The 12,612-nt window shown below is 49.3% G+C and overlaps 2 protein-coding genes across 3 annotated transcripts; both read right to left on the bottom strand.

Annotated features, from left to right (window-relative positions):
- Positions 1-8,089: 8,089 nt before the first annotated feature.
- LOC128272510 (galactosylgalactosylxylosylprotein 3-beta-glucuronosyltransferase I) lies at positions 8,090-9,908 on the bottom strand. The gene is made up of 3 exons (XM_053010334.1): positions 9,384-9,908; positions 8,855-9,215; positions 8,090-8,781 (listed from the first exon to the last, which is right to left on the bottom strand). The coding sequence occupies exons 1-3, from the start codon at positions 9,623-9,625 to the stop codon at positions 8,407-8,409; spliced, it is 978 nt and encodes a 325-aa protein (XP_052866294.1). The 5' UTR covers positions 9,626-9,908; the 3' UTR covers positions 8,090-8,406.
- Positions 9,909-10,213: 305 nt separating this feature from the next.
- LOC128271714 (lysine--tRNA ligase) lies at positions 10,214-12,473 on the bottom strand. Of its 2 annotated transcripts, none has more exons than XM_053009333.1 (2): positions 12,367-12,473; positions 10,214-11,982 (listed from the first exon to the last, which is right to left on the bottom strand). In XM_053009333.1, exons 1-2 carry the CDS (start codon positions 12,405-12,407, stop codon positions 10,263-10,265), a joined length of 1,761 nt encoding a protein of 586 aa, XP_052865293.1. In that variant the 5' UTR covers positions 12,408-12,473; the 3' UTR covers positions 10,214-10,262. The 2 variants fall into 2 exon arrangements, with proteins under 2 accessions (XP_052865293.1, XP_052865292.1); XM_053009332.1 differs by lacking the exon at positions 12,367-12,473 and adding an exon at positions 12,092-12,234.
- Positions 12,474-12,612: the final 139 nt, after the last annotated feature.

Genomic DNA, 12,612 nt, shown 5'->3' with positions numbered 1-12,612 from the left:
AAATGCCGAAACAACACACCGATCCCGTTGGCGAAGGCCCATTTTGTGGCTTGGCTTGAAACGACTGACTGGAAGCAGGTAGACATCAGGTGAAACCCACGCAGCCACAGATCGATTTTGTGGCCCAACAGTGGCCCGGGCCGGCTTTTGCTCAATTTTGGCGCAGCTCATTTCGGTGGTACGAGATCAAAAGTGAGCCCCGCCAGGGCATCAGCATGGAGTCATAAAATTAGAGTGTAGCAATAGAGGTGGGAGTGGAAATCGAATTGAGCAGTGACCACCCGTGTGGCATCGCCAGTGGGGTTGAACGTTGTGTAATCGCACTTACTAGCGAAATCCGGTCAATCAGACGGCTCAATCAACTAATCAACGTTTAACGGCACCATTGTCCGTCAGAATACTCATTAGGGCTAATTTGTGCCGGGATGGTGCCGACTGCGGCGGGTGTCCCGGCGAGTTGTCCTTTTTGGGCAACCTGCAACCAATGGACGCCAGTTGATGTTGGCGCACTGTAATGAGTTGCGGGATTTGGCGGGGAGCATCCTTTTTCCATTGTTCACGCGATGCTCACGATGTGGAATGCATTCGACCGAGACCATCACTACGCACCGACGTGTAATATCCGTTGCCTAAATGGTGTTTGGCCGGTCGGTTGCAGCCAAACCAATCGATATCCGTAGAGTGGTGCGGTCCCGATGATCCCAAACAATCGATAATTAGCAGCACTCTAAGCACTGTCTCCCAGCTCTAAGCAGAAAAAGTCATTATAAAGTGGTCCCTTGGCGAAATACTGCCCTGGGCTAATTGAATGTGACACACTCAAAAACCCGGGGATGGGACACAAGAACTGGCATGTGGATTCGAAGTGAACTTGCCACTCCACACTCTATGCTGCGGGCAACATCGTAACATACTAACGAACTACTGGACTGGGAAATGCAACGACAGACGGCAGAACAGCCGATGATAAACATTTCCATCTGTGGCGCCGTGGGGTTGATTGTTTTCGGCTGTTAGCCTCCCGAACCTCGTGCCCGGAGTTCGATAAAAACCCCACCACACAATGAAGTCGCACAACGACCCCAAAACACACACACACACAGACCTTGGGGAAAGATTCCTTGCCGTGTGGCAACTTCCCGATTGCGAGCACCATGAGACACCATCGAAACCGAAACGATCCTTACGCCATCCTTGGTCATCCCGAGCAGGGTGTATCACGGGTCTGCCACCGCAGTCGCCCCGATTCGTAGTTCCGTGGCAATAAGTCAAGTAAATTTATGTGCAATTGCAGTGTGTGTGTGTGTGTGTAGGTCCTCGGGGCCGCCGGTACCGAAAACCGACAAACCATAGGTGTCGTGTTGCGTTTTCGGAACGCAACATCCGGTTTGTCGGTTTCGTTTAGCTTCCGATTTGTTAGCTTCCTTCTGAACAGTGCCAACGGCTTAACAATGTGGCGCACCCGTACCGGAAGAAGCGTGCCTTTGGGTGTGACTTTCACCAACAGAGAGAGAGAAAGAGAGAGCAGGACCGACCGATTGTTTGCCGTTGCCTGTTTGATGTCCGGCTCGGGACACTTTCGAAGCGTTTAAATTGTTTGCGAAATCGGTTCAAAGATGCTATTTGAAAGTGCCTCCGGGTCGTACTCTTACGTACCAGTGATCCACACCGGACGAAGTTTCGTACGGTGGCCATTAAACTAAGCAAAGCGTCTGTGAATGTGACGAAAAATTGGACAAACTTTGGTCTCTATTAGAGCCTCCCTGCTAACGGCACGATCCGGAAGCCGAGTGCAGAATGGTCGACAGAATCTTGGCTCGGTTGAAGGACGGAGTTGGAGTCCACTGCACACACTACAAACACCAACGTCCTAGTGAGAAAGGAAACCGTTGTAAATATCGACGCCGAACGGATTTACCGCAACCCGGTGAAGGTGCATTTCGTCGAGAAACATAAATTGTGTCCGAGTTTTTTTGTTGTTGCATTTCCTGCCACTACTTGCATCGTTCTACGTGGCCCACCTACTCTGAGTCTGGGAGTGGTTAGATTGCAAAGCAATAAAGACCGGGACTTAATCCTTCGATATGAAGTCAGCTGCAGTCGTTGCTCGAGTTCGAAATTCAATTTGGGTTCAATCCAAAAGGTAAACAATTAAATGTCGGAAATGCTTAGAAATTGCAGTGACGTTTCTTGCTTAAAATTGTAACACAAAACAATGAATTAAACGTCAAAAGTACCAGGCGGCTCCATCGTGCAAAGAAACCTAAAACCGGCATCCGAATCTGCTTAATCGGAATGCACAAGACAGGGACACAAGTATTTTAGCGAAAAATGTACGCGATTCCGGTGCTGGTATCCGTTTCTGTTATCCGCTGCCGCCATCTGCTGACCATGTCCTGTCCAAAAGGGGAAGAAAATAACCGCAACATTCGGAGCGCGCTGGGACGAAGAAAGTTTTAACAACCTACATTATTGTCGCTCAAATTCAACTCTGCCAGCCCCCGGGCGGGCAAAGTTTTAACACTCCTGAAATTAATACCAACCCGCGGGGGCCCGGTTTTCCGGGCGAAAGTTTTGCGTTTTGCGCTTGGCCGCCGTAGCAACAGACGAAACAACAGAGCCGCCGCGGGTGAGCACGCTTTCGATGGCAAAAGTTTTGCACCTTGTGTGTCTCCATTAAACTATGTTGCCCGGGCGGGTGCAGCACGCACCGCAGAGCATATATTTCACCTCACATGTTATTGTTGGCGCTGTCCCGGGTGTTTCCTGAACCGCACCTTGAACCACCGTTAGATCTACAGCCGTCCAACGCGACAATTCGCTGTGCAAATATTTAGCAATATCGTGTCACCCACCAACCACTGGGCTATCGGCATTCCGGGTCCGATTCACAGCTTCCGGAGTCCGGCCCGGCGTCAATTGGCAAACAATCACCGGCATGTGCGGGATCTCAGACCTTTAAGGGCACGTTCCGGGCTTTAGGAAGTTTCATAAATTGGCTCGGTGTTTAAACCGGTGTCACCGGCCGTGAACCTTTCGCTGGCACGGATGGCTTTCATTTGCTCACCAATGAACCGTATAATTGACCACAGGCCGAAACCAGAAGGTACAGGACCGGTAGCCACGCGCCGGTCTGGCTTCAAGTTTGCGTTTCCGGTCTGTTTCCAACCACCGCGTCACGTCACGCAGTCTGCCGATTGTGTTTGCTCGCCATTTTCTTCGACTTCTTGGTGGCCGTCATCGCGCGGAGGCTTAGCAAAAGGGCGGTTGCGCTGTTTACACTCGGCGAGACGTACTTTTAGCTTCGCGATCCGTTACAACGACCCTCGGCCTCGGGTTGATGCTCTTTAATCATCGGTCCAAGCAGATGTTTAGCAATTGTGGTCCGCTCTGGAAGCAATGAATTGTTGGTTATTAGAAGGACATTTTATTTTCAAGCATTTAAACATTTAACTTTACGATTTCATGGATTAGTATAGACTATAGACTTAAATAAAACTAGAGTGACATTAGTTCTCTGTAGTGTTTCACAATGGGATTAGTTATTGGTTATTTAAAATTTTATTACAAATAATGTTACCGTACAATAACAAAAAGAAACAATATTTCTAATACATAAACCAATCGATAAGTTTAATAACCAAAGATAAAACTGTCTTAGCGACAACCCTTTTTAAAATGCTTTCATTTATTTATTCCGTTTTAATTAACACCGAAAATCTTATTGTCTTCCAAGTAAAAATAATTTAATCCGAACATCGAGAAAAACGGTCAACGATCGAAAATGAAAGAAACCCCTTGCTAGTGTTCTTACAAAAGCCGCGAACGATGATAAAATGCTTAAAGATGAAAATTCCGACCACCCTCTACCTGATTGGCTGCCTTGTTCCGGCCCAGTGCCTTCCGAAGGCAAAATCTAATGGCAGCTTCCTTCGCTGCGTTACCGAAAAACACTGGCCTCATCCATCACACCGGACCGCCGGACTCGTCGTTTGGTCGGATGCTCGACCGGAAATTTTCACAGCTTCTCACTTTCGACCGAACGGCCAGACCAGACCAACGAACGGATGCACGGATTCCACCCTCACCCTCCGGAGGGGAAACCTAATTATACTTCCCGTAGGTTTTCCCCGAAAAATACTCGTCATACTCTCGTCACTTAAACGGTGGTCCTTTCGCTGAATGACAATTTTGTCCCTTTAAAAAGAAGAAAAATCTCTCCCGAAGTTGTCAAGTTGAATTACCTTCGCAGCATGACGCGGCGATGCGGCCAAAGCCGAAGTCATCGTGCCGCGGCGTGGTGGTCTATGTAAATTTCGTATTAATCCCATTCAAAAGGGAAAACCCCCTTAATTCACGCGAAATACCGGAGCTGAATGATGTGCGAGAGCGAGAACGAGAACGCGCCAAAATTTAATTACTTCTTGTTGACTATTTCGAGGCGACACGTTCTGCGAATCGAGAAGGAGAGCGCGTGAAAAATGGCCCATACACGCTGATATCTGGATGATACTTTAATAAATATTCATGCCCATGCAACAGCTCAATTTACACAACAAATAGCAACGGGGCGGTTGCAATAAGGCACGATTATGAAGCACATTTTCGACCACTTCACGCCCGACGGCCACGGAACCTGGATCTGGAGAAGGTGCTTTGGAGAATCGAAATCGACTCGAACAGCTCGCGCCACAATGGTCGGTTGGCCGGAATCCAACTTCCAACGGATTTGCATCGTCAACGCCTTACGAAGAGAGAAGTATTAAACTGCGGCACGTGCATATGTTTTTTGGGCGCAACAATAAAACATACCGCAAACGCTCGGGGCTGGCTGGGGGGCCATGCTCTACGGGGGACAGTCGGGGCCATGCTTTACGACTTCAATTATGTGCATTGTTGGAGAAGATAGCACCATCGATAGCATCAAGTAGTTGTAGTAGGCTATCTTTGATCTTAACATGATGTACATAGTAATGTTACAATTGATTTTTTACTGGCCTTTCCTATTATTTAAGAAAAATTGACGTGGAACATTGAACCAGCTAATTATTTTCTTTTTTGGGTCCTTTTACAATAAATTTCTACTTTTGACCGTATGCTGATTATGTTTTCGTCGATTTGTTCAACTTTTTTATTATAAGATCAGTTTAAGTGCCCGATGAGCAGATTGCTATATCGTCCATATACAAAACTGGGAGAATGGAAGATACTGATGAGATTTGGAACACTACACGGATTTTATAGATTGTGTAATACCAGCCCATCTCTCCTGGATATGTTATAAGTTATCATGTTTTTCACTCATATTCACTCCAAGAAGCTAGTAAAAATGTAGCAGAAATTGCCAACCATAAACGTATTTCTAACTAGTTTCTGAACACTTTAAGGGCCCTCTTTCAAGTTACAATCTTGCCCCAAAAATAAAGTCATAAAGAGAACCAAGCCAAACACGGAAACATACGAAAAAGTCACAATATTACACAAACAACCCATGTTCCGGGCACTTTGGCTAATCATTCTAATTAAACGACGCCCAAACTTTGACCATTCGGCGTGCGACGCGACGGTCGTCACTGCGCCAGTAATAATCTAATGCTATCCACCGGATGCAACCGGAAATGAACAGCCAGCCGGCCGGGGGACCAGATCTTCGCCTCCTGCCATTTTTTTCGCCAACACGAACCGGAACCGTGTGCCGTCGTCTCAGCCTATTCCAATCCAACATTAAGTTAGGCGCCGTTGGGCGAAACTTTTCAGTTCAGGGGAATTTGGGGAATGTCGCAAGGAAGACCTCCACCTTCTTACGGAGCCGAGCTGCGCGCAGACCGAGGTTTGCCAAACTTTCTGCTTCTGGGTTCACCGCATTACATCCACGAACCATCAGCATTCGGACACATTCGAACATTCAACAAAACATGCCCAAGACGGGACAGCCTAAAACTCAACGGGATACAGGCGAATAGGTCGCTCTGTTTTGTCGGGACAGGAAGTGGATCTAGTGTTTTTGTACGCTTTCTTCTACTCCGGTGACTACGGTGGAATGCGGCGGTAGCGCAAAGGGTAACGAGATTACTCACCCGGTCTTTTTGTTCGGGTAATGGAGAGGAAGTTTTATCCCTAATTGGATTTCTTATTCAATGTGCAGTCACCCTTCGTGAGTTGGGAGTTGGCGCGCTCCCCGGGAAACTCCCGGCAGCAAGCGGAGCGAGTGTGGTTAGCATTTGGATTGCGCGCCATATGAGAACTACCTCCGGTGTGTGGCAGTAATAGATGCGATACCTTCGAGTTGATTCAAGTCTCGGCGTCTCGGAGACAGTTTCTCCAAGGAGGATAGAAAACAAACAGGCGTAGGTCGAAGTTTGGCATGTTAAGTACTCGGTTAGCCTCTTCACGTTCGGGTGGTCAGTGGTTTAAAGCGGCAACTGGCGGAGTGAAGTGGACTTCTTTTTTTATTCAAGCAGATTCAGGACTTGTGTCACAGGTCTTTCGTTTACTCAATAGTACGGTTTTTTTTCATCCTCCGGCTTTAGTCCTTCGAGACAGAAATTAAACTCCCAAAGCCACCTGAATGTCTGCAGTATTCGATCCCTTCATCGATGGTTCCGTTCGATCAGCAGATCAATCCCAGGGATTTGGCAAAAGGAATGGACTTTGAAGCGTCCGACGGGTAAACTGTAGCGGCTCAGCCATGGCCTAGTTTCATTAGTCTTTTGAAGAATTTAGAACTCAAGTCACGTCCCGTCGGCATCCAGCTATAGCCTGCCATTATCCAGTGGGCTATCAGAGGACCTTGGTAAAAAAACCGGAGATCTCTGCAGCGAGTCTGGATAGTGAGAGTGTCCTTTTTCATGTAACGAGTCTGTGGAGTAGTGTAAAAAGAAAAACAAACTCGCATCCCGATGGGCTCCCGGTGGGTTCCTAAATCCTGGGCCCGAATAAATGAATATAAATGACGTTTTTATGTCCCTTCCATCACACGGGATTCAGCAGCAGAAAAGAAACCCGTATAAATCAGTTCCTTTCTCAATTCATCACCAACGGGCGTCCCTAAGGATGGCCAGTACCGATGTGTGGAGTAGCCACCCGGAAATTCCAATGCAGCACACTTTTGTTCTTTTTTTTGTCACCGTCACTGTCTGATTATTAAAAAGTTTGTCACCGAAAATACCACCGTGGTCGCCAACTCTGATTCACGGGGCGGCCATTTTGTGATGGTGTATCACGAGCTGTGGCGATGTAGAAAATTCGTTTCTTTCAAATGACATTTTCTGGGACACGTTTTTCCGGGCCCCAAGATGCCTCCCGAAGGTACGGGAAGTTCGAACCGAACCGATTCAACAAAGAAATGTAATTAAGCGCTACTTCTTATTTCTTTTCTGGACACCCGCTGTGAAATGGGGTGTTGGGCCACACAAAAGTTCACGTCGTTTCACGAGCCCCACATTTCGCCACACCATTTGGTGGCGGTAATGAAATAATTTTCCCGAAACGAAACTTCTTCCGAGTGGCTATTAAAATAAACACATCTCTCCAGTGGGATGAAGCGGCCACGCTGTGCCACAGTCTGGACGCCGGAAGTTCCACATGACGGCCGACGCTGTTTCGCCTCGTGGTCACTTTTCGCAATATTCCATGTTCGAACTAATGCCACACCAGCTGTGACGCAGGGCGTGACCGCGGCGCAGCACATGTTGGGCGGAAAATGGTCGTATCTGCGAAAAGTGTTTGGACTGGTCAAATGGGAGTCGGCGTTGGCTAGTTTAAGGTTTTGTTCCTCGCTCGTTATGCCTTGTAAAGGGCTATGCGCCGAGCGATATTAAAGAATAGTTTTGAATCGATAGGCACTTGGAACTCCCAACGGAACAATAAAAATCAATACAAATTAATATAATTACATCATATTTAAATATGTAGTCTATCTGGAAGGTAACGATCTTTATGTGTGAAAAAATCTGCAGTTCTCGATTTGGAGATTTGAGTTCAAAGCATAAACATAGTAAGCATGGAAGTGCAGTGGCCAATCTGCGAGTCTCGTCACTTACCCGGTACCCAAACAATATCGAGTAAAACACTAGTTAAAACGTTTTAAAATTGTATTATAAATCTAAAACTCTCACCACGTGTCGTGATGAATAAATATTGCCAAATAAGAACGGTTGCGATACCGTGCACATGGGTTTCATGAAAGACCTTACACATAAATGAATGCAATGCTCTCGGTGCTGTCTAATATGCTCATATCTACGGTTCTAGTCTACAAATCTCTGGTGGTCCTGGTCCACATTGGTTCGTATCTGTACAGTGTTAAATTATCATAAGAGTTGTTAGCTTCCGATCTTATCCACTACCATCACCGTATGTTTCAAAAGCTGCCCATTCGGACGAAGGTTACCCTGCCGCAACCAACTACACCTCCATACCGTCGTTAGACTTTTTGCCCCCCTTCTGCAGTGTCTTCTCGGCGTCTAGCTTGGGGATTTCGGTGCGTGTGTGCCACACCAGCACGTCCCGGCACTGGTTGGCCAGTGGCTGCATATCGTGCACGATCGTGAAATGGCGCAAAATTTCACTCTCCTGATAGCCGCGCTCCACTTCGTAGCTAAACACGGCTTTCGGGTTTTCGAGCAGCAGGTCAGCGCTAATCGCAAACCCGGCCATATCGAGCGGGAACGGACGTTCCGGTTTCCACGCACTGTTGAACCCGAGCACCAGTCCGTCCCTGTTGAGCACCGGTTTTTCCACCATCAACCCACCAACCAGTCCAACCGGCCATACACCAACCTACGGTGAGACAAATGGAAGCATTCCTTCGTAGAGTACGGCACAGTGTAACCCTGGTTGCGTTGCGACATACCTTGCCACGTTCGATCTTTGCGATCTCCTCGAACAGCTCCGTGCTGTAGGTGTTATCGTCGTCCATGAAGTACACGATCGAGGGACCCCATTGCTCATCGGCAGCATCGCCGCGATTGCGCTGCAAGTGTATCCGGATCCAGTCGAGGGCCGCATTGCGCTGCTCAACGCCCCGGGGTTTCAACCAGTTCGGGTCTTTGCTGTGCAGTTTAAAGTTTGTCGGTGTCTTGGCTGACAGCTGCAAACTCCGGCTTTCGAGTCCACTTCGCTTCAACAGGTTCGTCACGAGCGTTGAGGTATGGTCCGCGTCTTCAACCACCACCCAGAAGACGGACGGAACGAGTCGAATAACGTGGGACAGCCTGGCGTTGTGGAAGAGGAGCGGTTATGAAATACGATATACAAACGAATCATAACTCGAATTAGGTGCGACCGTGAGAGGAGCTTACAATAGATGAAGCATCCGTCGATCGCGCTCGACCCTGACCATTGATTCACCTTCACTTTCGTCATTGCGTTAGGAAGCTTACCGGGTAAGTTCGGCCTTCTGCACCGGTCTAGCGTACGTCGGAGTAACCGCGTAGATTGTCGGTCCTTTGCGGTTAGGCAGGAATGCGTCGCGGCCTTGCCCTTCTGCTTGCACCCACTGTTCCGCTTCCAGCTGGCCTCCATCGCAGTCCCGGTTCGAGGTGAGTGAGTAGAAGAACAGGAACACAACGATCGCCACGAACGCTATCACGTGTTTGAGTCGAAGACGAATTTCTTGGTTCATGGCGTTGCTTTGCGGTCCGATGACCTTGGCACAACAGAGGTAACACGCTGAGATCGACGATGGTACTAAAATAACGTTGATGATGATGATGATGCTGCGGGGATATGCCGGAGTTTCACTCGCTCCATTCGTATAGCTGCCAACCGAACTAATCAACGCTAATCATTTCTTTTATGCGCCACACAATCTCGATTACGCGCCGTGCCGTGGATGTGACATCAGCGACGTGAAAAAGATGCGTCCGGCCGGTAAATTCGCATTTTTATCCACACCAGGTTCAGTACACGAAATATTCGCCACACGGCCACTGCCGCTGTATGCGTGCGGCGCGTCGTGTTGTTTACTTGAATGTTTTCCTCCACGCTCCTTCGTCGTTAAGTCCAGTTGTCAAGGGAGAAGCGCGCTCTGTCAGGGTTGCTCGCGATGCTTGGAATGCATATCTTAACGAAACGGTTGCGTCATTCAAAAGGGGAAGTCCTGTGCTGATTGACCGAACTTGCCCAGATATTTTCAACCTTACGCGGCGTTTATGTTGAATGGAGTTGAAAACTTTATTTTCATGTTGAAAAATCGATTAAATATTGATCGCAACGATGCACTTTTACCCACCACAAACTTTCAGGTGGTCTTTCGCAACTCAATTAGCCTTCGCTTCCTCGCCGGTCGATAGCTCGCTGGGGTGTTGGTTGCGATTCGGATCTTCCGGCTTCATGGCCGGAAACAGGAGCACCTCCTTGATGTTGTTAGAGTCGGTCAGGAACATCGTGAGCCGATCGAGGCCCATACCCCAGCCCCCGGTAGGCGGCAGGCCGTACTCGAGCGCGGTGCAGAAATTCTCGTCCACCATCTGGGCCTCATCGTCGCCGGCCGCCTTGTCCGCTGCCTGCTGCTCGAACCGTTCCCGCTGCACGGCCGGATCGTTCAGCTCCGTGTACGCATTGCAAATTTCCTTCTTCATAATGAACAGCTCGAACCGCTCCGTGATGCCGCGCGTAGTGCGATGGTACTTGGCCAGCGGGCTCATGATTTGCGGATGCTCACAGATGAACGTCGGGTTGATGCAGTTTTCTTCCAAAAATTCTCCCACCAGCTTGTCCAACAGGCGGGCCGCCGTACGTGGCGGTTTGCAGTCGACATCGTGCTTCACGCACAGCGCGTCCAAGAAGCGGACCGCTTCCGCCGTGTGTAGCGTATCGGGCGAGGGGAATTTAACTTTCAAAATGTCTTCCAACGAACTAATCATCGAAATGCGCTTGAACGGTGGCGTGAAATCGATCTCGAACTCTTGACCCTCGGGCCCGTCGGGATGGTACTTGATTTTATATGTTCCGTGGATGGCGTACACCATGCCCGACAGTAGCGACTGCGTTAATTCGATTACATCGTTGTAGTCGGCGTACGCCATGTAGAACTCGCACGTCGTAAACTCGGGATTGTGCGTCAGATCGATGCCTTCGTTGCGGAACAGGCGCCCGATTTCGTACACCCGATCCAGCCCACCGACGGTCAGCATCTTCAGATACAGTTCCGGGGCGATGCGCAAAAACAGATCCATGTTCAGCTCGTTGTGGTGCGTGATGAACGGCTTGGCAGTCGCGCCGCCCGCAATCATGTTCATCATCGGCGTCTCGACCTCGAGGAACCCGAGCTGGTCGAAGAATCGCCGCACATAGCTGATGATCTGCGAGCGGATGATGAAAATGTCCCTCACGTTGTTGTTCAGCATCAGATCGAGGTACCGCTGGCGGAAGCGCGTCTCCTTGTCCTTCAGACCGTAATGCAAGTGGGGCAACATGTGCAGGCAGGGTGCCAGCAGTTTGATCCGCTTGGGCATCACCGACAGCTCGCCCTTCTTCGTCTTACCGGGCACTCCGGTCACACCAATGATGTCCCCGCGCCGCAGTTTGGCCGTTTCCTCCACGAACAGCGCCTCACTTTCGTACTGCTTCGCGTTTGCCATCACCTGCAGCTTCTTGCCTTCGCCGCGCAGATCGTAGAAGATGAGCTTTCCGCCGGATTCACGGATTGCGTGCACTCGCCCGGCCACGCTCAGCCTGACGTCGTCCAGCGTTTCACCTTCCTTGAGGTGCTCGTACTTTTCGATGAAATCCCCAATCGATATCGTCACGTTGAACTTGTGCGGATACGGATGCGTCTCGGGGTTCTTCTTCAACTCCGCCACCGCAGCGCTGCGCAGCTTAAAGTACTCGTTCGGCGATATTTCCTCCTCGTTTTCCTTCGCACCAGCGGCGCCCGGCTTCTTCTGGAACGCTTCCACCGTCGGGGCCGGCAGTTGGGCCTTCTTCTCCAGTTTTTCCTTCTCCTTCGCTTCTGCCTTCATCCGTCGCTTCAGCTCACTGCAATCGGAAAGGAAAAGTGAATTTCATTTCGGTGACCACCACGCCAATCCGCTCCGGTCCCACGGCAGCAGCGCGGAAACATTCGAAGGATATGAGAGATGAATACATTTTCTGACGCTTCGATTTCCATCGCACGCCAACTTCAACCGGACCGCATAGCGGCGCAATTAGACACGGCGCCGTTGCTAGCGGCATTCCGATAGTGTGTAAAACGGAACTCCTGGCGAGCGTTCGCCATGCGAGCAACATTTTGCGGCCAATAACTGCACACTGTGTGACAGCCACGAACACATGTTTGCCGTGTTTAGAGCCGTACAATGCGGCCATTGCTTCGGTAGGTTGCTGTGCTGGAGTGCAACTCAAAGGTATTCGGGTACTTACTTTTTGGACAACTTTTCATCCACCGGTTTTGAGTCGCTCATTTTGTTGGCTGACGAAATTGGATTTTCTTTTAGGCACCAGCCAAAGTATTCAACTCGAGTGTTGAAATGCAGGAGCGACGAAAACGAAGAAACCGGCGATGCCAAATCGCCTCTTTTGACGTCTGTCACCGCAGGCTAGGGATGCCCGTGAATGTTTTGAATCGAAACTTAACGAAAGCGAGAGATGGACAACACTCAAAAACAC

This window comes from Anopheles cruzii, chromosome 3 (genome assembly GCF_943734635.1).
Source record: "Anopheles cruzii chromosome 3, idAnoCruzAS_RS32_06, whole genome shotgun sequence".
NCBI lineage: Eukaryota > Metazoa > Arthropoda > Insecta > Diptera > Culicidae > Anopheles > Anopheles cruzii.
Note: the sequence above shows the minus strand (reverse complement) of the source record. Positions and strands in the feature narration are given on the sequence as shown.

Excerpts from the sequence above, each read along its gene's own strand:
- LOC128271714 (XM_053009332.1), bottom strand. The coding sequence starts at position 12,234 with ATGTTGCTCGCATGGCGAACGCTCGCCAGGAGTTCCGTTTTACACACT. Across the intron at positions 11,983-12,091 it reads AAATCGAAGCGTCAGAAAAT|TGAGCTGAAGCGACGGATGA; the intron begins GTATTCATCTCT and ends TTCCGATTGCAG.
- LOC128272510 (XM_053010334.1), bottom strand. The coding sequence starts at position 9,625 with ATGAACCAAGAAATTCGTCTTCGACTCAAACACGTGATAGCGTTCGTG. Across the intron at positions 9,216-9,383 it reads CAGAAGGCCGAACTTACCCG|GCTGTCCCACGTTATTCGAC; the intron begins GTAAGCTTCCTA and ends CCACAACGCCAG. Across the intron at positions 8,782-8,854 it reads CAAAGATCGAACGTGGCAAG|GTTGGTGTATGGCCGGTTGG; the intron begins GTATGTCGCAAC and ends GTCTCACCGTAG.